This window comes from Artemia sp. Qi Xiang Cuo, chromosome 8 (genome assembly GCF_049724085.1).
Source record: "Artemia sp. Qi Xiang Cuo chromosome 8, ASM4972408v1, whole genome shotgun sequence".
Lineage (NCBI taxonomy): Eukaryota > Metazoa > Arthropoda > Branchiopoda > Anostraca > Artemiidae > Artemia > Artemia sp. Qi Xiang Cuo.
The window spans coordinates 66,759,751-66,787,670 of record NC_142801.1 but is presented as its reverse complement, the minus strand read 5'-3'; the positions used below and the strand labels follow the sequence as shown (position 1 = coordinate 66,787,670).

Genomic DNA, 27,920 nt, shown 5'->3' with positions numbered 1-27,920 from the left:
AGGTGGCCAAACTTAAGGCAGAGAAGACCGAACCAGTGCCAGGATGGCCCAGGTTTGGCCCTCTTGACCACTTGGATAGAGAGGCATCCAGGTAAAAAATGGCGGAGTATTTCTAATTGTCTTTTTCAAGGATGGTATTGAATGAGTTACTTTTGCTTTAACATGATCAGCAACTTCTTATCGCTTGAATCAATTCATGGAGAATTAAACAAGTCAAAATCAGCCGATGATGGGCCAGTCTCTTATATACATAGCGCACCGAAAATAAATATTGAAGATCGAAACGTAAATGTTGAAATCGTAAATCATATTTGAAAATTTCTGTTTATTTCCAGCTTTTTTAACCATCTACCAGGTAACATCCAACAAAAAATTCCAACATACAGAAAGTTCTTGCTAAATTCTATTGTAAATTTGAAGTTCTTGGGGGGGGGCAGATGCCCCCCCCACCTTCCCTACGCCCATGGAAAGGGCTTATTATATTTTGGAAAACAATGTCTTTCACTGATTCATGGCGTTGTATAGAAACTTCTCCGTCCACTCTGGAAACCACCCAGACCCATTCTTGTCAGCAGTGGCAATGTCGGCCGGGAAATTTGGACAAGATTTGAACAACTCAACCCCTGTGAAACTGAATCCCGTTCAGGTGAACCCAACAAAATAAAAAAAGCTCATTTAAACATTTGTAGTTGCAGCAGCACGGTAGAGAAAAATGAAATGTTATAAATTCCTCATTTTAACGTCTGTTCGTTTGAAGTTTTAATAATGATATAACTATATTTCTACTCGTTTTTAGTTTAATATATTTATTTACTTCGCTTTGAAAAACTTTTTGAAGCTTCTTTTAATCGATATTCCGTAAAAATAAACTAGTCTCTACCCACCACAGCTGGTACCCAACTGTTCAATACAATATTACCGTTGGTTTCATTGGATTTATGGTATATAATTACGGTTCATTAATAGTCTATAAACATCTCATAGATAATTTATTGAGGGGGGGTCTGAAATACGTAAAATAAATCTTCTTTTTTTTTTGGGTATTTTGCAAATGGCTTCTTAAAAAAAACTACTTGTAACGGAGCACAATTTACATTTTTGGATGTCCTGTTTCTGTTGCTAATTTATTCATGGACGGTTATAGATTAATTTGGCCAAGAAATGGCAAAAGTCATTAAGTATTGGAAAATAACGTATCATTTTTTTCATTGCTGGAAGAAATGTTTGCCACAGACAAGTTTGCTCATGAAAATTTCTCCTTGTTTAGCCAAAATAGTCATTTTTTAGCCCAAAACTCGTACGTCTCGTACTGCGTAATGTCCTTCACGAGGAAAAAAGAACACAAGGATAAAATGTAAGCTTGAATCAGCCTCCACCCACCTAACCGTCTAAGACTTTGCAGTTACGGTCGAAATACATGGAAAATGGTTCCATTGCAATTGAACCCATGTAATTGAACCCTCGTGCAAGTTTAACTCCGTGTAACTCAACCGTTGTGCAACAGAACTCAAACCCATTTAACTTAGCTGTCACGCTATTCAACCCCCGTGCAACTCAGCCTCGTGCAACTGAACCGTCGCGCAAATCAATCCCTATCTAACCGAACGCTCGTGCAACTCAATCCGTTTAAGTGAATCCTCCTGCAACTCAACACTCATTCTGGTCTTTATTTTGGAAATAGCTTTTTAAGATTAATATTTAACAGAATAAAAAAGACTTGGTTTTAGATAAATCAATGGTTTGATACGTGTAAAATGCACAACCGCACAATGGTCCATACAAAACAACAATGTTCTATCAAGGGCAGTGGGAGGGGTTACGACTCCTTTACCTCCCGTGTCTAAAAGTCGTTGAAACTTATTTCCCTTTGTGCTTTTTCCTTTCGGTAATGCATCCTGAAGGTTTGGGCTCAGATGCAAACCACGAACTTCACTTTAAAGTTCGTGACTCACCCTCTTTGATGGAGGAGGGTTGAAAATTACTTAATACACTTTTCTTGGGATTCTATAACAAGGCTCAAAACTTGAAAGCACATGAAAATATGGAAAGTTGATTAAGGGTTAAAATGAACATCATAAAAAGTTACCGATAAATCTAATCAAAAACAAAGAAAAAGATACATCTACCGTGAAACCTCATAGTTTGCAATAAAACCAAAGTAATATTTTATCGGGCCATGATTTTGGCAATAGACCCATTCCTGAAAGTTTGTTTCAGTTCGTGAAAGTTCTGGGGATAGCCAGATGGGCAATATAAGTTACAAACTGCAAACGCAACGAGAAGCAAATTTTGAGCTTCTAGTCAACGCTAGTTAAAACTTAATCTTAGACCTTGGGATGAGTTGAGTCAAACAGGGCTTAATTTAAATGGGGATTGAATTACACAAGGTTTGAGTTAAACGGGGGTTCTGTTGAATGGGGATTCAGTTAAATGAGGTTGAGTTGCACAGGGGTTCAGTTAAATGGGATTGAGTTAAACGAGGGTTCAGTTGTTCGGGGGTTGAGTTAAATAGTTAAAACAAGTTAAAAAAATGAGATAAAACATGAGGGTTCAGTTACATGTGTTGCACGAGGTTTTAGTTGTACGGGGCTCAGTCACACGAGGGTTCAGTTACATGTACATCATGGAAATTTAAGAAACTGGATTATTCAGCTGGGTGAGATGGGGAGGGAGGGTGTACGAAAGAGAAGACATGAGTAAATATATTCAATCGATCAGGATTGCTTCATTTAAGGTTTGTGATGTAGACAATACATGGCAGAAAAACATATCACTGTATAATGCAATATTAACAATTTCCGTCACCAAAAAAAGCAACTAAAAAAGGGAAAAAACGTCTGGTTTTATAGTGTATTAATGATCATTAAGAGAGAAAACAGACTCATGACTTCTTATGTGTTGTATATTACTGCACGTGTTTTGAGTACAGAGATTCTTGCACGTTGCACGTTGCTATTACTTGCACGTGTCTGATCACAGAGATTCTGAGACCAGTAATTGCAAGATTGTTTGTTATAGCAGTGTGTTTTTAACATTGTTATTGTTTAATCCGTTGCATGTAGTTGATTTAGGAGAAACTTAATTTAGTGGGCCCGAGAAGTTAAGCTTCCAGGAAGGTTTCGCATATTAAGAATAACCTCGTAATCAGTTTCTAAAAATAGAATTTTCTGAACTGACTCCACACATCAAAACTTTCTTGTAGGCGTTGCAAAAAACGTTGATTAAAAAGCAAAGTATGCTTATACTGAAATTTTAATCATGTGACAAGTGACTTTAAAAAACTCAAATTTTACCATTTTAAATTATATTAAATTTTTGGTTTAAAAAGCAACTCTATACATACCAACTTTCTTATTTTTTCCAATCCAAAGCTTTTATTTTTTCAGCAACTTGTTTTTAAATATTTAAATAAAAAAAAAAAACGTCTGTTTGGGAGACATTTTAAGAACAGTTGTCTTATTAATATCATTTCAACAATTATGCAATCGGGCAAGTACCCAGAAATTTTTTTTTGGTGGGGGGGCCGAGGGTGAATAATGAAAAGAGTACTTTTTTATAACCTGAATAAAAACTACTAAGAAATGTGGCAAAATTCTATACTAATTCTATACAAAATTCTATACTATTCTATAAAATCCTATACTAATAAAGAAATTTACGTATCTTATATTTACTTCCACTTCAGTCTTTGGTGGGCACTAAATACCATACCAGTCCATACCATGGTTCCAGTTTCCGATTTAGAGATCGGCGCTTCTCTGGCTCAGGGCGCAGTTCCACATCCCAGCTTGCTTAATACTTCCGTAAACTGATGATATCGCCATTGGCTAAAGCCTCCTTTAAACTGTCGTTTTTCACCCTTAAAAGCAGAGTCAGTGTCTCCATAGCCCACTTTTCCCACCCTTGGACACTGTGTTGTAGCTATGTTATACAGAAAGTCGAACATGATCTTTTAAGCTATTCTTTTGATTTAACTACCCACTACTTAATTTTTGTTTAAGGGGATGTGGTTCCTTAAGGAATCTCTATATCCCGTCAATTGTAAACAATTTTTAGTTCCTATGGCCGAACTATTTAGAGTTAATTGGGTAGTCTTTCCATAACCTGTAGAGCTTGGTCAAAAGATCCGAATTAACGTAAGAAAGCTAAAAGCCGACTGCTGATTTCCTAGAAATCTTAGAAAAACCATCTAACTTCTCCCGTTTTGTGCTAAAGCTACAGATATTCAGTTTTGATAAAAATTTACATTATCAGAAACCGTGGTTTGTGTTTTTTCTATTAAATGGAGCAAGAAATTTCAAAGTCAAACCACCGATTCTCAATAGTACTCAATCATGTCCTCTGGTCAGGCTAGTCTCCTGGGACAATTTGCTTATTGATCCTTTGTGTTTGCGATGGTCAGCCGACGCTGAGCCTTTTTTTTCTATTCTGGTGCTAAAACACCATGTCTGACCCTATGATTAAACGACCTGAAATTTGGATTAACAATGATTTGTGTATATTCGTCTGAATCTGTTGCAACATCATACCTGTTGCGATGTCAGCAGATTCGCACATTTTCTCAAAAGTGAATAAAAAATCAGTTTAAATTTGTCTTTTTCGACTTTGGATTCAGTTTCTGACTTTTTTTTTAATAAAGGTGTATAATTGTTTTCATATACTATTTTTTTTATCTAATCGGAGCGTTTCGTGGTTTTTTGTAATTTTAAAACCATTTGCCCCATACCATTTCGACAGAAAATGATGTACCAGAAGGTTCCGTTTTGTGGTAGAAGGTCTACCATTGGTTTTTGTTTGATGGTATCCAGTACATCTCTCAATCCATTAAGGAACAATTATAGAAGCTACAAAATTGAAGGGGAAAGGGCTTATTATATTTGGGAAAACAATGTCTTTCACTGATTCATGGCGTTGTATAGAAACTTCTCCGTCCACTCTGAAAACCACCCAGACCCATTCTCGTCAGCAGTGGCAATGTCGGCCGGGAAATTTGGACAAGACTATTACAACTCAACCCCTGTGAAACTGAATCCCGTTCGGCTGAACCCAACAAAATAAAAACAAAAGCTTATTTAAACATTTGTAGTTGCAGCAGCATGGTAGAGAAAAATGAAATGTTATAAATTCTTTATTTTAACGTCTGTTCGTTTGAAGTTTTAATAATGATATAACTATATTTCTACTCGTTTTTAGTTTAATATATTTATTTACTTCGCTTTGAAAAACATTTTGAAGCTTCTTTTAATCGATATTCCGTAAAAATAAACTAGTCTCTAGCCACCACAGCTGGTACCCAACTGTTCAATACAATATTCCCGTTGGTTTCATTGGATCTGGGTCGGTCGAAAACAGGATCAGCCGCTTTGTGGCATGTTTGAAACAGGTTTTTGTGTGGCATGGCCGCATAGAAACAAAAATGAATTCTTGTCGAAAAGGGGCTTGTTTAAGAGCTGACGTCACAAGACTTGTTTTGTTTCTTAAGCTAATACGAAGGTGATGACATGCCAATTCTAAACCAAAAACGACTCTATCAAAATGTGGCACGTATAGGCATCATGTCAAAAAACTGGTTTTTGTTCTATAAGCTAATATGAAACCAATGGCAAAAGTTCATTTGCATTGAATAATTAAGTGGTTGCTGGAATTCAGTGGTAGAGTAAGTACTTTGAAATAAAGATGGCAGTGAGAGATAAACCCCTTTTTAAAAAATGGATGTCTTTTCAACTTAGGATTTATAAATACCTACTTCTAAGGTGTAGAATGTACAAAAATAAAAGTAGACATTTTATTTGTAAATATATTTGTTTCCTTTATGTATAAATTATATTTTTTGGAAGGATATTGTATAAAACATTTAGTTAAAATTTTTTGATGGTTTTCGTTCAAATAAGAAATTTTGTTTATCACTGGTTTCATATCAAGTGGGACTCTTGTTAAAACGGATTTAAATCGCCATGTTCACTGGAAAAGGGTGATTCTAACCCTCTAAATAGCTCCCTCTGGAGCTATTGTTTTATCCTTATATCCTTTCACTCTATACCTTCAACTCTGTTTCTACTTAGCCTTTAGTGTCATTCCTATCTAGTAATCATTCATATAGAAAAAAAATTACAAGAAACGTTGAATCGATAAATACTTTATTTTAAATAAGAGATTATTTTATAAAATACATGGTTGTGTCTTCTTCCACTGTCAAATCCATAGACACTTTGAGTGTCTGTTTTGTCATTGTCGGGTAAACTTCGAAAGGTTAAATTTTCGGTGTTTTTTTTCTTCCTTCTTTTTTGTTTAGCACTGAGGACAGCTTCAGGGAGGTCCTTGTAGAAATATTTTCTTGTTTCTTCGTCATCATGGTTTGCCACTGGCTGACAAAATCCTTGTTTTCTCACCTGTTTTGATTTTATTTTTCATTTTATTATTTTCTGATTATAGAGCCTAAGTGTAGAAGTTTTAACTCCTATTTTCTATCTAAAATCTTGAATTTTGTACTTTTTCCTTGAAGAGATACGGTTTTATATGTTTCATTCCCCATGCCCAATTGTAGCAAACCAAACCTAGAAGATTAGAAGAGGGCTTATTTGATCGTGAATCACAAATATTACTGACCTTTGAGAATAACCAAACATTGGAGGGTAGCTAGCAATTGTTCCACGCCTCTTTTTACCCATATAATGACATATCAAAATTTGGCATTATTAATTTGATTTAAACAGTAGAAAGGTCCAATAATTTATCTTTGGGGAGGAAATGATCCCTTATAGTCCCAGAAGAAGGAACTACAATTTACGCAGTTTGCCCACCGTTCACATATAGTATTTCTCATTGCAGAATAGGAAAAAAATTATAATGGGAAGTGGTATTTTTTGGTGGGAAGGGGGTCCTTGAGTAGTATAAAGCCCTTCCGGGGGACTAGTTTTTCATGGTAAGATTCAGGGAAATTTCTGAGCCAAATTTTACACAGAAAGCAGGAAAGGATTTCTTGTCAAAATTTGAAAAACAATCAGAAATTTCATTTATAAAACCAAGTTTTAAGCTTAAGAGAAACAAGAGCCATTTTAAATATGAGTGGAGCGGCTCCTTTCTCAACCCTTGCTCTTTAAGCAAGTCAGTTTTTGTTATCGTTCTATGACTCGTTCCTTTAGGAATGAGTCATAGAACACAAGGGCTGTTGAATTTGAAGTATTTTTAAATAACTTGCTTTTCAAACAGTTCGTGGCAACGAACTGTAAGTAAGGAGCGACCTGGCTCAATGGTAACCGAAACTCTAAAAAACGGAATTTGGTACAAATAGATACATCAAAACAATCAGATTTTAATTCTGATTTCAAATATATAAATTTTATCAAGTTTAATATTACTCATCAAAAGTTACGCGCCTGAGAAAATTTGGCTGGTTTTCGAAAAAAGGGCGAAAGACCCCCTAAATGTAATTAAACTTTATTGAAATTCACACCATCATATTTGGCGTATCAGAAAACCCTACTGTAGAGGTTTCAAGCTCCTATCTACAAAAATGTGGAATTTTGCATTTTTTGCCAGAAGAAAGATCACGGGTGCATGTTTATTTGTTTTTTTTCCCCAGGGGTAATCGTATTGACCCAGTGGTCCTAGAATATCGCAAGAGGGCTCATTGGAATGGAAATTAAAAGTTCTAGTCCCCTTTTTAAGTGACCAAAAAAAATGGGAGGGCAGCTAGGCCCCCTCCCACGCTCATTTTTTTCTCAAAGTCACCCAATTAAAATTGTGAGATAGCCATTTTGTCCAGCATAGTCGAAAATCTAATAAATATGTCTTTTACGATGACTTAATCCCCCACAGTTCCCAGGGGACGGGCTACAAGTTATGAACTTTGCCCATTGCTTACATATTGTATTGGTTATTGGGAAGTATACAGACATTTTCAGGAAGAATTTTTTTCTGGTGGGGGGGGCTGGAGGAGGGGCTATCTATTCTAATTAAACGGCCTGTGTGATTCAGGGGTTTGTGAATTAAAAAATTTTTAAATTTTAACGTAAAGAGCGTGGTATTGACTAAGGGGAGAACCCCATCATATACGTAATAAAAAAAAAAAACAATAAAAAAAAACAAGCTAAACGGCTCAAAAGTAAGCTCAAAATTTAAAAACGTAAATTTTATGTCAATAAATGTATAAAAATAATGGGCTTATAATTTTGATTCTAAATATATGAATTTTATTAAGTTTAGTATTACTCATCAAAGGCTACGAGCCTGAGAAAATTTACCTGATTTTTTAAAGAGGGGGGAAACATCCCCTAAAAGTGAAAAAAATTTAATGAAAACCACACCGTCAGATTCAGCGTATCAGAAAACCCTATAACATAGGTTTCAAGCTCATATCTGCAAAAATCTGCAACTGTGTATTTTTTGCCAGAAGAAAAATATACGAATATAGAAGTTCGTTACGTAAATTAATTTGTAAATTACGTCAGAACCAAATTTAGAGAGCCATTTAGCAAAAGAAAAGTAATTTTTTTATGCAAATTTTGCTTACTTATTCAATGCCGGCAAGCCAAAATAAAAGCTGCATTAACTAAAAAACGATCAGAAATTAAATAAAAAAAACAAGTTTTTTAAACTGAAAGTAAGGAGCGACATTAAAACTTAAAACAAATAGAAATTATTCCGTATATGAAAGGGGCTGTGCCCGATTTTCGACTATGTTGAACAAAATGGCTATCTCAGAATTTTAATTGAGTGACTTCGGAAAAAAAATGAGCGTGGGAGGGGGCCAAGTTGCCCTCCAATTTTTTTGTTTTATTTCATTAGAATTAATGACACTCCACTTCTCGCGTGTGTACCTAGATTCTAAACAAGTACCGTTGTTTCTTATGAAAAAGAAAGCACGAACTTGACAGCTGACAGTTAAAATTTGGGATTTGCAGGTTGCACAAAATATCTTCAATGTTTTCCAATAGCAAATCCTATCTGTAAGCAGTGGACAAATTATTAACTTAAAAAGGCCCTTCAACTTCTACAATAGAATCCTGTGAGTATTCTGCAGTTTGGGAGGGAGGGGGATATCTCAAATGGTGTATTTTAATACCAAAACATCACAGTTCTAATTGAACCATCAAATAAATACAGAATTAGTTCTAAGTGAGAGACAAGGGCATTGCGGGAAAAAACGATGTATAATCACCAGGGCCATAACCAAAATTTTCATTTTTTGGGGGATATGTTTTGTTTGAGGAGGGGACAAGAGAAACTTTAAAAAAAGAATTAAAATTTGATTCTTTTGATGTATCTATTGGTATCAAAAATCAGTTTTTTAGAGTTTCGGTTACCATTGAGCCGGGTCGCTTCTTACTTACTGTTCGTTACCACGAACTGTTTTATATATTTTTTGGGTTATTCAACTATGCTGGACAGAATGGCTATCTCAAAATTTTGATCAGACGAAATTGGGAAAAAAAGGGCGTGGGAGGGGGCCAAGTTGCCCTCCAGCATTTTTAGTCACTGAAAAGGGCACTTTAAATTTTAATTTCCGTTCGAATGAGCTGTCTCTTGATGTTCTAGGGCCAATGGGTCGGTACGATTACCCCTTAAAAAAAAAATAAACACGCCTCCGTGATCTTTCTTCTGGCAAAAAATACAAAGTTGCAGATTTTTGCAGATATGAGCTTGAAACATATGTAATAGGGCTTTCTGATACTCTGAATCTGACGGTGTACTTTTCATTAAAATTATTTCACTTGTAGGGGATGTTTCCCCTCTCTTTCAAAAATCAGGCAAATTTTCTCAGGCTCGTAGCCTTTTATGAGTAATACTAAACTTAATAAAATTTATATATTTAGAATTAGCATTAAAAAAAGTTTCTAAAAGTTTTCATTACTATTGAGCCGTATCGCTTGTTTTTTTTATTGTTTTTTTTTATTACGTATATGTTATTACCTATATAAGGGGATTCTCCCCTTAGTCAATACCACGCTCTTTGCGATAAAGTTAGTTAAAATTTTGTTTAAATCACAAATCGATGAATAACAAATGCTGTGTAATTAGAATAGATAGCTCTTTTGAAAGCACTAAAAAAAACTGTTGCGTAAAGAGCGAGGTATTGACTTGGGGATGATCCCACTCATATACGTAATAATTTCTGTTCGTTTTAAGTTTTTATGTTGCTTCTTACTTTCAGTTGAAAAAACTTGTTTTTTTATAATTTAATTTCTGATCGTTTTTAAATAATGCTGGAAAATCTGGCGCCCCCTTCACAGAAATGTCCCTTACCTCAAGGAAACATCCTCCACGGAAAGATTTTGCAGAGTAACCCCTCCTCCTGCCCCCCCCCACCAGAAAAAAATCCTTCATGAAAATGTCTGTAAACTTCATAATAACCAATACAATATGTAAACAATGGGCAAAGTTCATAAATTGCAGCCCTTCCCCTGGGGACTGTGGGGGATTAAGTCATCCTAAAAGACATATTTATTAGATTTTCGACTATGTTGAACAAAATGGCAATCTCAGAATTTTAATTGGGTGACTTCGGGAAAAAATGAGTGTGGGAGGGGGCCAAGTAGCCCTCCAATTTTTTTGGTTTATTTCATTAGAATTAATGACACTCCACTTCTCGCGTGTGCACCTAGATTCTAAACAAGTACCGTTGTTTCTTATGAAAAAGAAAGCAAGAACTTGACAGCTGACAGTTAAAATTCGGAAATGTGCAGTTTTCACAAGATATCTTCAAATTTTTCCAATTACAAATCTTTTCTTTAAACAGTGGACAAATTATAAACTTAAAAAGGCCCTTAAACTTTTACAAGAGAATCCTGTGAGTCTTCTGCAGTTAGGGAGGGAGGTGGATATCTCAAATGGTGTATTTTAATTCCAAAACATCACAGTTCTAATGGAACCATCAGATAAATACAGAATTAGTTCTAAGTGAGAGACAAGGGCATTGCGGGAGTAAAAAACGATGTATAATCACCAGGGCCATAACCAGAATTTTTATTTTTGGGGGGATATGTATTGTTTGAGGAGGGGACAAAAGAAACTTTAAAAAATATATCTGGATTACTTTTTGGTCTGCATTCTGGGAATATTTCTGGTCTACGCTGTTATCATGAAATGAAATTAGAGTATCATTAAATCCCAAAATAAGCAGGGATCTATTACATATGGAAGGGGGACTGCCCTTCGTTATCTGCAACTCCACATTGTGATCACTGATACTCTGGTGGATGCTGATTAGATTAGCAATTGAGAGCTCTAGTCCAGGGGCGGATCGATAGCAAAATATTGGTGGGAGGGGTGGGGCAATGTGACAAAAGCGCCAATGAGCAAAATCTTTGGGGGGGGGGGGCAAATTGACAAAGGGGCCAAAAATTTACCAAATATAAAATTTTATTATAAAGGAAGAGTGAAAAAAAAACAGGAAAAGAGGACGCCCGAAAATCGTGGGGGGGGGATGGTTGACTTAAACAAAAATTTTACACGGGGGGAAGTTTGCCTGAATTCATAAGCAAAATTTAATCATTTAACTCATGAGAAGTAATCCATGAAGAACTGTCATCAGTAATAATTCCCTGCTGTAAAATTTTCCACACAAGAAACTTCCTGTTGGAGGGGAAGAATCTTTGAAAAATGTTCAACATAGAGGTGATTTTTGGTATGAATTAAAAAAACGATCATAAATAAATTTAAAAACAAGTATTTTTTCGAGTTAGATTATGTTCAGAGGAATTTTTCGTCCAGAATAGTGAACAAGATTTTTTTTTTTGGGGGGGGGAGGGGCATTTGCAGGACGCATGAACTTTGACGAGGTAAAATTCATGGGGGTACTATCTTGCGCGTGGGAACTCTCCTTGGGGGAGTTTTCCTTTGGGAAATTGCCATGAATGGGGAGGTGTGTGTCTCGTTATTATTCGAAAAAAGATCAGAAATTAAATTTTAAGAAAAACTATTTTTCAACTGAAAGCACGGAGCAGCACTAAAACTTAAGAAAAAAACAGAAATTAATATATTTGTGCGGTGCCTCCTCCTCAATACCCTGCTCTTTACGGTAAAGTTAAACCTTTTTTCCTAAGTCTTAAAAAGGGCCTCCTGAATCAAATTTCCCAGTTAATAGTGTTTGACATGTGAAAGTTTGCTAAGCATTAGAGATTTTCAGGGCAAGTTTATTCAAATTTTTAATTAAGAACTACTTTTTAACCAACCCTCTAGATTAATAAAAATACCTTTTGCAAGAATTCTTATTGAAACAACCTGTTTTGGTATTTTATTGGAACAACACAAACAGTGGAAAATATCCCCCGCCAAAATTTTCATGAATTAGTGCTACCGGTCACTGATTTTCACTGCGAAGGACACATTAAAACCTGTATAAGGGATAATCTGCAGTACCTGCAAATATTTATCTAGATCTGTGAACGTTTGACACATCCAAAATTAGACTTCAAAATAGCACTTAAAAATAAGAGATTCGCGTCTCATATGCCATCTTCTATTCAAAGTACAAACTCCATAACTCGTAATTAGCAGACCCATATATACGATGGATATGTCTTTGTATCCTTGGCAAAAGCCAAAACAAGAGACATTTAAATGTTGTGACAGAAACCAGTCTTTTACGTAATGCCTGAACGTGCCGCATTTCCATAGAGTCATTTTTGGTTTAGAATTGGCATGTCATCACCTTCGTATTAGCTTAAGAAACAAAACAAGTCTTGTGACGTCAGCTCTTAAACATGCCCCTTTTCGACACGAATTCATTTTTGTTTCTATGTGGCTATGCCACACAAAAACCTGTTTCAAACATGCCACACAGCGGCTGATCCTGTTTTCGACCGACCCATTGGATCTATGGTATATAATTACGGTTCATTAATAGTCTATAAATATCTCATAGATAATTAATTGCGGGGGGGGGTCTGAAATACGTAAAATAAATCTTCTTTTTTTGGGTATTTTGCAAATAGTTTCTTAGAAAAAAACTTCTTGTAACGGAGCACGATTTACATTTTTGGATGTCCTGTTTCTGTTGCTAATTTATTCATGGACGGTTATAGATTAATTTGGCCAAGAAATGGCAAAAGTAATTAAGTATTGGAAAATAACGTATCATGTTTTTCATTGATGGAAGACATGTTTTCCACAGACAAGTTTTCTCATGAAAATTTCTCCTTGTTTAGTCAAAATAGTCATTTTTTAGCTCAAAACAGTTAACGGCTTTCGTACTGCGTAATCTCCTTCACGAGGGAAAAAGAACACAAGGATAAAATGTAAGCTTGAATCAGCCTCCACCCACCTAACCGTGTAAGACTTTGCAGCTACGGTCGAACTACATGGAAAATGGTTCCATTGCAACTGAACCCATGTAATTGAACCCTCGTGCAAGTTTAACTTCGTGTAACTCAACCGTCGTGCAACAGAACTCAAACCCATTTAACTTAGCTGTCATGCTATTCAACCCCCGTGCAACTCAGCCTCGTGCAACTGAACCGTCGCGCAAATCAATCCCTATCTAACCGAACGCTCGTGCAACTCAATCCGTTTAAGTGAATCCTCCTGCAACTCAACACTCATTCTGGTCTTTATTTTGGAAATTGCTTTTTAAGATTAATATTTAACAGAATAAAAAGGACTTGGTTTTAGATAAATCAATTGTTTGATACGTGTAAAATGCACAACCGCACAATGGTCCATACAAAACAACAATGTTCTATCAAGGGCAGTGGGAGGGGTTACCGACTCATTTACCTCCCGTGTCTGAAAGTCGTTGAAACTTATTTCCCTTGGTGCTTTTTCCTTTCGGTAATGCATCCTGAAGGTTTGGGCTCAGATGCAAACAACGAACTTCGCTTTAAAGTTCGTGACTCACCCTCTTTGATGGAGGAGGGTTGAAAATTACTTAATACACTTTTCTTGGGATTCTATAACAAGGCTCAAAACTTGAAAGCACATGACAATATGGAAAGTTGATTAAGAGTTAAAATGAGCATCATAAAAAGTTACCGATAAATCTAATCAAAAACAAAGAAAAAGATACATCTACCGTGAAACCTCATAGTTTGCAATAAAACCAAAGTAATATTTTATCGGGCCATGATTTTGGCAATAGACCCATTCCTGAAAGTTTGTTTCAGTTCGTGAAAGTTCTGGGGATAGCCAGATGGGCAATATAAGTTACAAACTGCAAACGCAACGAGAAGCAAATTTTGAGCTTCTAGTCAACGCTAGTTAAAACTTAATCTTAGACCTTGGGATGAGTTGAGTCAAACAGGGCTTAATTTAAATGGGGATTGAATTACACAAGGTTTGAGTTAAACGGGGGTTCTGTTGAATGGGGATTCAGTTAAATGAGGCTGAGTTGCACAGGGGTTCAGTTAAATGGGATTGAGTTAAACGAGGGTTCAGTTGTTCGGGGGTTGAGTTAAATAGCTCTGTTAAACTGGGACCCAGTTACATGAGGGTTCAGTTACATGTGTTGCACGAGGTTTCAGTTGTACGGGGCTCAGTCACACGAGGGTTCAGTTACATGTACACCATGGAAAATTTAAGAAACTGGGTTATTCAGCTGGGTGAGATGGGGAAGGAGGGTGTACGAAAGAGAAGACACGAGAAAATATTGTCAATCGATCAGGATTGCTTCATTTAAGGGTTGTGATGTAGACAATACATGGCAGAAAAACATATCCATTGCATTGCGTGTACATAATCCGTTGCATGTAGTTGATTTAGGAGACACTTTATGTAGTGGGCCCGAGAAGTTAAGCTTCCAGGAAGGTTTCGCATATTAAGAATAACCTCGTAATCAGTTTCTAAAAATTGAATTTTCTGAACTGACTCCACACATCAAAACTTTCTTGTAGGCGTTGCAAAAAACGTTGATTAAAAAGCAAAGTATGCTTATACTGAAATTTTAATCATGTGACAAGTGACTTTAAAAAACTCAAATTTTACCAGTTTAAAGTATATTAAATTTTTGGTGTAAAAAGCAACTCTATACATACCAACTTTCTTATTTTTTCCAATCCAAAGCTTTTATTTTTTCAGCAACTTGTTTTTAAATATTTAAATAAAAAAAAAAAACGTCTGTTTGGGAGACATTTTAAGAACAGTTGTCTTATTAATATCATTTCAACAATTATGCAATCGGGCAAGTACCCAGAAATTTTTTTTGGGTGGGGGGGCCGAGGGAGAATAATGAAAAGAGTACTTTTTTATAACCTAAATAAAAACTACTAAGAAATGTGGAAAAAACTTTGGATTTTGGGGTCTAATACCGTAGACTTTCTCCCTGAGGATGTTCCTGTATGCAAACTTAATTTTTTGGGGCATGAAAAAGCCAAGACATGTTTTTTTTCGCTATTAGAAAAGTTCAATTCTGAGTCAGGTTTTATATAAAATAATGAAAAATCCATAACGTCGAATTTCTAAAAATTAAATTATAATTTCCACTGACTTCATCAAAATGATTCTATTGTCATAATTCTTACCCAAAATATAGACTAGTGAATGCAGTTTTTTTCTTGTATAAAGATCACGTAAAAATGTGAGAACACCTTGACAAAAATGTTTGCTACGTTTCTTAAATTAAAATATATCGTATTGTAAAAAAAAACATGTTATGATTTCAAAATAAAATATTGTCCCTTTTTTTGCAGATCTTCAAACAAAAATGGATGGAGAAGATTTGAAAGAAACAAGCGGAATTTCAAGTACAGATCTTATCAATGGGAACTCTGTGACTAAATCGGGGCAACTTCTTCATTTGGATAAATGTGATGGAGAGGACATAGGGATTCAGCAAACATTTAAGGAGGAGAATTTAGTCAGTCTGTTCACCTTCGACTGTCCCCCGGCAACATCAAGTGTTCCATATAGACTTCTTCATCGTCTAGACTTGGATTTTTGTGATTCTGCTGATGCTGAAGACGAAGATTTCTTTTCTGTAGTGAAAGAAACAAACGATACAAAAAAGATTAATGTTTGTCAACTTCTTAGTAGTTATTCACCTCGAGATAATATAAATATTTTAAGGCTTTTGCTTGAATCCAGATATGCTATTTCGATACGTAACAAAGAAATTATAGAGTTGCTTAGGATTACGCAAAGAATAGAGGATTATGTGTTCCTTGGGGAAGATCTAAAGCTTCCGCGAATTGCAGTAATCAGCCAAGTGAAGAACTTTCAGAGCCATACAGGAAAAATAATGGAAGACGTTTTTAATTTGAGAACTTCTTTTAACACCGTCGATGAATCAAATATAGAGGTTGGTCAAGGCCTAGTTTGTCTAGGAAACAAGAAAAAGGAAGCTTGTATTGTCATACATATTCGGGGGAATTTTGAACAGTATTGGCATTCCTTGACTGATTTTGTTGATTACTTAATTGTTGAGGATGAATATACTTCTGAATCTGACCTTGTTGACCACGTACTAGTTGGGAATGAAGTTTCCTCTCAATTTTGCAAATTATCTCCTTTTATTCGTAAATATTCTGGTGAAACATCCATGCCGAAATTTATCACAGTCTGGATCCCAAACTTCTCAAATATAAAGAATATTTCAATTGTTCGTCCCTTTTGCCTTATTGAAGGCTCCTTAGATTATTTCGTCGAAATTCAGTGGAGTCGTCAATTATTATCCATATTTCGTGAAGCAACATGTCATAAAACACCTTTGCATTCGCTCTTTTCTTCGGATGGATATTTAAGTATGGAGATGAATGTTTTACGGGAAATGTACTTAAGAGTTTCTAAGATGAATGGCCTGGAAGAATACAGGACAAAATTTCTTCTGTTGCAGAAGAGTTTTGCAAAAGAAGGTGCATTGCAAGAACAGTTGAATGAGCTGAAATGTATCGGCGAGGACAATAAGCGTAATGAGATTCAACGGAAAATATTTGAAGAACACGAATTTCGCTTCAGTCGATGTTCTAAAATTGATCTTATCTCGTATTTCTTGGAAGGTCTTCGAAAGAAAAATATTGACGAAACGGTGCTTCATCTTCAAGTTCTTAATGATGCAATCGCAGATAATATTAAGGAATCAAAGACAGTTGCCCAACTAGCTGAAGAAGTGCGGAACAAGACAACCGAGTTTTCAGAAAGACTACAACTCTCTGTAATAGATTCTGAGTGTGTGAAGCAGGTAGAATTAAGCAGAAAAGAGCTGACTGTCGCAAAAGAGAATCGGAATAACGCTGTCCTTTCACTTCGTCACTTATGGAGGGAAATTTCATTGTTCTATTCATCAGGAAATAGCAGAGAATTTGAAGATTTACCACAAAGGGCGGCTTTCTGCTTAATAGCAGGTGAAACCTTAGAGCTCTATGACGGAGACGCAAATATGCTAAATGTTGAATGGATTGCTGCTATTTTCAAGAACCTGGAATCTTTACTGCCTAAAAAAAGAGTTTTCGTATTGTCTGTTTTGGGAGTGCAAAGCAGTGGGAAGTCAACATTGCTGAATACTATGTTTGGCATTAGACTCCCAACCAGTATTGGTCAGTGCACGAGAGGCCTTACAATGACCCTTGTGAAAACAGTAGAAAGACAAGAGTATGATTATGTTATGATCTTTGATACAGAAGGCGTTCGGTCACCAGAATATAAAGGTTTTCCTGGTAGTGTTAAACGGGATAATAAAATTGCAACCCTATCTATTTTACCGTCAGATGCAACTATTCTCGTTATTAAAGGGGAAGATGACAATGCTTTGAAAGATATCCTGCCAATTGTTGCATTAGCCTATAAAGGATCTAAGTTAGCAGAAGAAAGAGAGGGCATACTTAGCTGCAAAATTTTCGCAGCTTACAACCAAGTTAAGGCTGATGGGGAGAACCAGAATAAGCTTCAAAACATATTTTCCCAGCTATCGGCTACTCTCGTTGAATCTTTTGCAAAAACAAATTCTTTTAGGGATTTAGATGTGCATACATCAATTAAATTTCCACAGTTGTTAACTAACGAGCAAGATATATGGGTTTTGGGATGCAATTCTAAAGGAGACTCACCGCTTGATGTTCCGAATATGAACTTCAGCCAGCAAATGGTTGATTTCCGGGAGCATATTCACAAACAGGTTGTTAACCAGTTGGGATGGAATGCCCGGGAATTTGGAAACCTTGAACAATACTTATGTTTGTTTGGGACTGCTTGAATAATTCGGACTTCGATCTTTCTTTCGAGACAGTTATTGAGAGACATGCTTACACTGAACTTGAAAATAAGTACCAGAATCTGAGAAAAACATATTATGAAGAGTACGAGGAGCAGTTCAATCTTCTTAAAGACAAATATAAGGAAGATTATTCTGTACAAGAGGGAAGACCAATGAACTTCAGAGAAATTCATGCAAATGTTGAAGAACTCGAGGTTAAAATGAAGCCGCAAAGTGAAAAATTTGAGGAATATATAAACCTTATGTTTGAAGAAAAACAAAACCAAAAGTGGAAAACAGAATTTTCAAGGAAAGCTCTTGACACAATTTCTTCAGCAACAATTCAATGGGGTCATAAACTGGAGATTTTCTTGCGAAATCAATTTACTTTTGGTGCAAAAGTGAAACAATACGAAAGAGAAATGAGAGATGAAATAGCTGAAGAATTTAGAAAAGAGAGCATGAAAGATAAAACTGAGGACGAGTTAATCGAAATGTTTAATAGAATCTTTGATAACATAGTTAAAAGAGCTAAAGAAGAAAATCCTCCAATGGATGTTCAAGATGCTGTTTTGAAGGCCTACAGAACTAATTCAACGATTGCAAGCCTTGGAATTGATCTTTTGTGTGACAATGAAAAAACTTCCTTGTGGGGGAAACTCTGGAAAGCATCTAAAAATAAAGCCAAGAATCTAATCGATCCTATTGTGGAATGGTTGGCACATGGTAAAACCGATGAAAACCCGATTGAAAAAATGGTTGTTCCCATGGTTGTCAGGGCAGCGAATGGAAGAAAATTCTTCTCTGATGCAGTTGTGCATAATGCGATAAATGATATCGAAACCTTTATAAGGAGGCAAGATAAAAAGATGAACAAATGCGAAAGGAAACGAATACATAGGGCGGCATACGATCTTCTAGTCAATATCTTTCTTGACATTCAACTCAAGTGGGAGCAGGAGAATTCCATTTACATGCGTTTTCAGTCAATGAAGGGGGCTATGCAACGCTATTGTCTGAATGTTGCAAAGGGCTTTGAGGAAGTAGATCTAATAACGTCAATACTTGAAGAGTTCTTTTCAAAACACGCTGTGAAAGCATTTGAAAGTGAAGTTGTAGAAACTGTAATGACCAACTTGAGAAAAAAACGTTGGCCTCAATCACCAAAATATGTGCAAGGTCATATGGATTTATATCTAATCGACGAAATAGAGCCGAAAGGTATTGACGAAATACTACGGCTGATACAAAGACCTATTAATTTGAAAGAACTCACTACTAAGAGATTGATTCGCTTCGAGATTGAAATAGTTCTTGAACATCTGAAATGGGATAGTTTCAGGTCTAAACTTCAAGGTTGCTTGAAAAACACATATCATAACACTTCGCTCAATGTAGAGTCTGGATCTTTCCAATTTAATCAGTTTTTAAAATCTTTTCAAGTCTTTACGAGCAAATACATTCCTGATGAATTGAGGAAGGAAATGAATGCATTGGGATGGACAGGATTGGAACAAATGTCCGTACAATTCGAACCAAGACATATCAATGGCATCACAGATAAATTTGCTGTTTCCATTTTATCCGTGGATAAAGAAAAAATTATAAATTCTATTTTGCTACAACTTCAGGACAATCGTCTTTTTGCCGCAGTCTTTTGCACGTCATGCGTAGAAAAATGCCCTCTCTGTAAAAGCTTTGGCTTTCTTGAGCTTTCTCATGATGGCCGTCATGATTGTTTTCATCAGCCAATAGGTTTAACTGGATGGCGAAAATCAAAAACTAAAAAACTGTCTTCCAATGCATGTAACAAAAGTCCGCCAGATAATACATTCAGACTAAACAGCGATGAGAGATGTAGGTATGCCGACTTTTCTAAGAAATTTGACACCTGGCTTCAACCTGATAGCGCTCAACTTGTTTCGGAATATCGGAATATGTACGGAATGTCCGTACAATTCGAACCGAGACATATCAATGGCATCACAGATAAATTTGCTGCTTCCATTTCATCCTTGGATCAAGAAAAAACTATAAATTCTATTTTGCTACAACTTCAGGACAATTGTCTTTTTGCCGCAGCCTTTTATACGTCATGCGTAGAACAATGCCCTCTCTGTGCAAGCTTTTGCTTTCTTGAGTTTTCTCACGATGGTTGTCATGATTGTTTTCATCAGCCACGTGGCTTAATTGGGGGATATTACATAACAACCCGAAAATTGACTCAGGATGCATGTAATACAATGCCCCCCAAAAATTTATTCATACTAGCAAACGATGAGAAATGGAGGTATGCCGATTTTACAAAGAAGTTTAATACTTGGCTTCAGCCTGATCGAACTCAGCTTGTTTCAGAATATCGACAGTATTTAATCAGTAGGTATAACGAAGAGATTGCCAAGTACTATAATAAAAACCCTTCTGATCTGGTAGATCCAGCTGAAAGTCTGGATATGGTTACAAGCAAAATTAAAAGAAGACTTGATTTTTTTAAAGATTTTCCACAGCAATAGCTAACTAGAAGGATCTTCCTCAGTTTTTTGGATCTTTCCTATTAACTGAAATTATATTCATTCCTATCATAGTCGATTTCATTTCTAATCATTTTTAATTCATAGTTAAATAGCTTTAGTACCAGTGTCTATATTCTCTTTTGTAATATTTTTTATTATTGTTATTATTAAAGGAAGATTGTAACTGAAAAAAGCAACGTGTTAGAGCAACTCTGGTTATTACGATCAAAATTAATTTCCATTTTTCTAAAGGAGGCTAAAGTTATTTTAAATTTAGTCAGATCCAAATCCATAGAAAGTAAAGATGCGTAGTTTTTATTAAATCACTTCAAGCTTCAAGTCCTTCGCCCTTCTCCCTCTACCAGAATCCACTCAAATTGGAAAAGAAATAATGTGATCCTTCAATCTTTGACATAATTCAACTTATTTAAGGATATCGAAAATGGATAAAACGGATAACAATGGATAAGGATAACACGACTTGACAGCAAATTATTATTGAGCGAGGTCTTTCGATCTTTTGCCTGCTGAAAGTCTGCGTCATGTTACAGTACAGATTTTTTTTAATGAGGCGGTTATAGGGGTGGGGGAGAAGGGTCACTTGCCCTTGGCAAAGAAATTTTAGAGCTGCTTTATTTCAAATAAATAATTTAATGGTTATAATTATTTTGTAATCTAGAAATTTTATTTTGATTGAAATAATTTAGAGGATGCAGTTAATAAATGAAAATTATTATTAAACTATCAATTAATTAACAAAAATAAATAAAGAATAATGATTAAAATACTCAAATTAAAGTAATTTTAATTAAATAAATTAAAAAATAAATTATTGATTAATAAATTGAAAATAATCTTGTTAATAAATGGAAATATTCGGCCTTAAAATTTTTGTGAGGGAAATAGGGTGCCCGAATCACGATTTTGCCCAAGGCGCCAGAGAGACCAGCACATGCACTGTTATTAAAACTGAAATTATTAATGTAATAGCAATTCTGAGTATACAATGTTTCCTATATCACAAATTTTCGATCGCTCAGTGAACCTTTAGATGATTATAGAAGAAGATATCGAAGGGGAAGGGGGATTGCATTGAGGGATGAAAGGTGTCATTCTGATTCCTAGTGGTACAAAGTTGGAGAAGTGAAGGGGGTATCGTAAGCAACACCAGGAACATCCTCAGAGGTTGGGAGGGGGGTGGCAAGGTGCTGCAAGGAGTTTTGTTTTCATTCAGATTTAAATGGTAATATTTTTAATTTTCCTTTGTATATATTTCATTTGATACATTCTTGTTCCCCAGGGAACACTGCCACCTCCTAGTGTCCATGAGTTATATCCATATAAAAAAGGTTGGTTCAAGGAATCCACCTTGAAATTCAAGGAAAGGATGACCCTTTAATTGGATTTTGGTATAACACGCTCCCCCTCTTGTTGAATAATTGAAAGGGTTCTTTTTTTCAGGGATTAATTTCATTGTCGAAGCATTTTTTCCTACGAATATTAAACAACATACTTCTTTAGGCATCTTACGTTCCCCCCCCCCACACAGTGACCTATCACCCTCCTTTATATTTTATCACTATATTGTAAAGCAAATCGCTTTAGTTAAATAAAGCATTAAAATCAACGCCAGAAACTAGGGGTAATGTCACCTTACAGCACCCTTATGGACATTGCCCACATTTTCCAGGGAAAAGTCCCGCCAGACAATTTGATTCCCGTTGAAAATATCCCCGTGACATTCTCTCCATATGTAAAATTGTGCATCCAAAGAGAAAGAAAGACAAAAAGAAAATTGTACATGGATAAAGGGAAATTCCTCCCAGAAAAATTGTGGAAGAAAAAATTGTTTTAATCTTTTTGAAACATACTTACTTTGGATTTCGTGACTTCAGGGCAATATTGCCTTACTACTCAGAAGCTCATTCTGAGAAAAACAATTTGGAGAGGGACATGAATATGGGGAACATCTTAGGCGCCCTTCCCCCGTTTGGATCTGCCAGTGCAAAATCAAGATATGGTATTTCTTGTCACAATCAAAACACTGTAAGGCCTTTCTGATCCCCATCTTCTCTTTGTGGTCGTGGAATCTTTGGAGGATGCCCGTTCGGATACCGCTTCGTTCATGGAGGATACCGCTTAGGACATATGATTAACATTTTTAGATACCTATATTGTACTTTCGTTATGGTTGCTTAATTTTGCGTGTGGGGGAATTTTATAGAGGGAGGGACATTAGTCCTCAGACTAAGTCTCCCTCCAAGCAATATTCGCAATTTAAGGCCACCCCTCTTCTGAAGCTTGGCTTATGTTTATTACAGGTACATATCTGTCTTGTTTATTTTTTGTGCACGTTTTGTCGAAATCGTAATTCATTCTTAAAGTCAAATGAGGATCTCACTAATTTTCGACCTAGCTTTCAGAAGAGTCACATATATTTTGGGTATGAGCTACCCCAAAATTCTTATTAAGCCTTTTCTTAAGTACTGTGTATGAGGATGTCCGTATTTATTCTACAAAACCTATCAAATTTCCACTGTGGGATATACCTCCCTTCACCTTAAGAATTCCTGTAACTATGATAATGGTTTTTTTGGATGTTAAACTACAAACAATTAAAAGAGCTACTCTTCTGAAAAGTAAAACTTTGCTGTTTTACTTAAAATTTCTTTTCTAATTTCACACAGAAGAACAACTCCGGTAGAACTTTTTGTTCTTTTCACCGGCCAATCTATCAGTTCTGAAAAAGGCGGGTTTATTTGACTACCTTTTCTAACATATTCTTACAGCTATAATGTAATTGGCATACGAATATACGTCACGAACGTGGTCCAATGGAATAAGAACACATACGAAATTATTAGAAAGTAATCTTTCCTTTTCTCTGGTTAAACACTAATCCGAAGAAAGATTTTCACAGTAATAATTATCAAACTAATTACAGTGAAAAAACGCTACGTGCATAGTGACGCTTCTTTTTTAATTTATTTCTCAATAGGTCAACTTTTTTCGATTAATACCTATGGTCCATGTTCTGGATTCTCTGCCTTGGGCTGGGAAGGTTATGCGTGAATGGGAAAAATTATTCAAAACTTCTCTCTTTTCCCTTAGATTTTTCGGTACTGGTGCATTATATCTAACCCACCGTTATGCACGAAAGAAGTCAAATTTGGTTAATGCTAATGTAATAAAATAGGATGAATATATAATAAGTTTAGAAAAAAATTTGGGCTATATATTTGCCCATTAGGGGGTGGGGGGGAGGGTATAGCATAGCATATATTAAATACGTACCCTATTCTAATCGAGGTACCTTTTCCCCCTGCTAATCCCCAAAAAACAATAGTTTAAAAATTATAAACGCAATGAGAAATAACGCTTTGCAATCAATTTAGATAGCAAATGCCCGTTTGATGGGTCTCCATGTCTGGTTTCCTTGTACAGTCTATAGCGCTGGGTTAGATATAATGCACCAGTACCGATTTCTCTAGGTATCTATTTTGAGCTGGGTCAACTCTGGCTAGCTTACAGTCACAACGCTGAGCCCCTTCCTAAAATAAATAATCAGCAACAACAGGACTCGAAAACCGGTGTATTCCTTTGCACCAAGAAAAGGTGCAACTTTTTCTTGAGAAACGCTAGACTTTCTACCATTTTTTTACGATTTATACGATTTTATAACTAAGAAACTGACTTCTCACGCATGTAACACAATTCCGTCAAGTCGTGCATTCATTTTCATATTACTCAACGATGATGAAAAATATTGGTTTGCCGATTTTTCTAAGAAATTTGACGCCTGGCTTCAACCTGATAGCACTCATCTTGTTCCAGAATTTTGATCAGCAGGTATAACAAAGAGATTGCCAAATACTATTCTGTGTTCCCTTTTGATACGGTAGATCCACCCGAAAGTCTGGATGTCGTTGCAAGAAAAATTAAAAGAAGATTTGACTTTTTTAAAGATTTTCCCGAATAATAACTAACTAGAAGTATCTTTTTCAGTTTGGTGGATCTTCCCTATTAAGCGAAATCATATTCATTTCCATCACAGTCGAATAACTTTGTTTTCAGTGACATTTTTATGTAATTTCTCAATTCATAAAAGATTATTCGTGAAAAAAAGCAAAGAAGTAAATGTAGGTTATGTTTTTCACTCTGGCCATTGCCAATAGTATTTACTCATTTCTGTAAAGAGAGGGGAACTGCGGTCCTTTTAAACTTAATCATATCCAATTATATTGAAACTAAATAAACATGAGTTTCATTAAACCTTCCCAAACTTGTTGCAGATGGACTCAATCCTTCGGCCTTCTCTGCCCAAACAGAATCTACTCAGTATAAGAAAAACCTTTTGCAGTTGTGATACTTTAGTCCAAGAGACAAAGAGACATGGAAGTTTAATGATTTTCTTTAAAACATTTGATACGTGGCTTAAACCTGATGAAACTCATTTATTTCGAGAGTATCAGAAATGCAAACAGATACAACAAATGAATATCTGACTATTGATTAGCAAGCCTTTCAATCTCTGACCCTCGAATAAATAAACTTTCAAATGTCCAAAAATGGGATATATTCATTTATTTAGGCAGTGAAAAGACAGGTACAAAAGTCCAGATATTTCGATCACTATACAGCAACCGTCTTTAGTAGAAATATCTTCAGTAGTATTTCTACTGAAGACGGTCGCTGTATATGTGATCCAAATATCTGGGCTATTGTACCTGTTTTTTCACTGTCTAAATAAATGGATTTATCCCCATTTGAAAGTTTATTTGTTCGTTATAGAACAGCAGTGTGGTCTAAGAAACCAATACCGAATTAAAGGTGTTGCGTCTAAAATATTTCTGGCCCTGATAAAAGTCTAGGATACTGGATCTTCTTCCAAGCTTAGATTTCTCAGCTTTTGTTATTGGCACAATTTTTAATTTTTTCCGATCGGGCCGGCGCTCTCCATATTTTATATCCTCAAATAACAATACGCTAAGAGTGAATATCTGCCTTTTAAATTCCGTCTAGTTTTTTTGCCTTCCTTCGTACCCTCTATCTCTGTTCGCCAAAATGACACTTCAGGTTTGGCTTAAGACAGACCCTCATTTTGGATGACAGAAGTTGAAAGAGACAAAAAATACTTTTATGCTAATTTTATAGATTAAACAAAACAGTCGGCAACGTCACACGGAGCCAGAGCTAAATTGAGGTGATCTCCAATTTTGACTCATCGAGCACGAAACTAACAGCTTGCGAAAATTTAGTGTGTGTGGGAGGGGGGCAGTATATTACTCAAAAACTGAGGAGTACTTTTTGTTCAATAAAACGTACTCTTTACTTTTCATACTAAAACTTCATTTTTGATTTATGTAACTTACGTCTTTAAGTTTGGCTCTGGCTTTTAATTTTTGTCTTTTACGTTAGGCTTCATTTTAGAGTGTAGTTTATGCTGTTATTTCATGTCGTATCTTCTTCAATAGTAATTTCTGATGGTTTTTCGTAAGACATCTTATGTTAGTTAATTTCTCCATGTTTTGAATTTCCAAATCATTATTTAATTTTCTTTAAATGTTTTCTTTAAAATTTTATTCATACTCCGTTTATTCATTGGTAGTTTTATATTGATTAATCGCTCAATCTGATTGAATCAGGGTTAAGCACAAATGTCCCAGCAATGTGAATTACCTCGTATCAATGCCTTGTAAATAAATTTGCTTCTTCTTTTTCAACCGTGGATAGAAATGAGATTTTGACACAGTTTTATTTACATTATATAATTGAAACTACCATGTCTGTAAGCCCTCGTCATTTCTAGAATTTTCTCACGATGGTTGTCAAGATTCTATTCGTCAGCTAAAGTCTCTTCAAGGTAAGGCCTATATAGGAATGAAAAGACTGCCACTTAGCGTGTAATAACAAGTCCTGCTAATAGACTTTCCTGTCTTTCTAATGGAAAAGAACGCAGACACTCCGATATGTTAGATCCAGTTGAATGTCTGTTGTAATTTCTTTTCTGAATGTCTGTTGGAATGTTGTAAAATTGATTCTACAAAGATTTTACCCTCAATAATAACTAGAAATATTTTCATTTAAGATGTATTTTCTTCATCCAACGTAAAAAAAAAATCCATATTTGTCGTGCACAAACAACTGCTATCAATGCTAACCAATTTTGTTCTTCTGAATGAAAGAATGCTTATCAGAATAAAACAAATAAATATAACATATCAAATAACTTTCATCTCTGGTATTACCCTTAGTGACGAATTTACAAGTTTCGTATGAGATCGAGGTTCATTTTGAGTTTTATTTAAAGACGGATATAATAGAAAGAAGGATTTATAAATTCCTCTGAACTGTTTTACAGTTTTGTGACAGAACTTATTCTCAGTTGAGACAAAATTTGGGGAATTTTTCAAGGTCTGTCCACTCCACCTCTTCTGAATCTGGAATTATGTTTATTGCTGTTACATGCCCGTCTTGTTTATATTTAACGCATGTTTTATCATAATCTTAATATTTTTTTTGTGAGGACATCACTAAAATTAGGTGGACTCAAAGATAGTTCAGGTGCCAGAACCCTATTTTAAGAGGGCTGCAACCTATTTTGGGTTGAAGCGATCTCTTCAGGCAAAATCTGGTTACAAGAAGGTAGATCAAGTGGACAGCTTCACTTACCTAGGTAGTATTATTAGTAAAGGCGTCGGGGTGCAGTGAAGATATTATAAGTAGAATAGTCTAGGCCCGGGGTGTTTTTTTCATAGTCGAAAAAAGTATGGCAGAATAGGTATATAAGTCTACAGTCTATGATTAGAATATTGGAAACTTCAGTAATGACAGTGGTCAAGTGTAGTTCTGAAACGTGGGCATTTCGAAAGACAGAAAAGGAGTGGCTAGATATTTTCCAGAGAATTTTGCTACGGACAGTTTTGCGTACGTGACTGACTGATCGCATCTCACATAGTAAGTTTAAGAAAACTGTTGTTCAATCTTGCTTTCTAGGGTTATAATGAAAGAAAGAAAGGAGATGGCTAAAGCGGGTTCTACCGATGAAGGATTGCAGATTGTCAAATATTGTCCTTGTCGGTCAACGGTTGAGGCCCAAACAAACAGCAGGTTGTCCCTTAAGGACGTGGGAGGATGGCGTAAGGGAAGATTTAAGGGAAACGTAAGCTTCTTGGGAGGGTATAAAGAGGGAGGTTTTGAATAAATTGGCACGGAGGAGGAGCATGGTTATCTGTGTTGGCATTATGTTAATAGTAGTAGCAGAAGTATGAAATTTTCAAGGTGAA

The 27,920-nt window shown here is 35.7% G+C and overlaps 1 protein-coding gene across 1 annotated transcript; it reads left to right on the top strand.

The window, feature by feature from the left end:
- The first annotated feature begins 17 nt into the window (after nucleotides 1-17).
- LOC148949724 (interferon-induced very large GTPase 1-like) lies at nucleotides 18-20,634 on the top strand. Its single transcript, XM_089092767.1, is given in 3 exon segments — nucleotides 18-91; nucleotides 15,624-18,098; nucleotides 18,101-20,634. Coding segments are annotated over 2 exon segments (4,995 nt in total). The 5' UTR covers nucleotides 18-91; nucleotides 15,624-15,637.
- The last annotated feature ends 7,286 nt before the right edge of the window (nucleotides 20,635-27,920 follow it).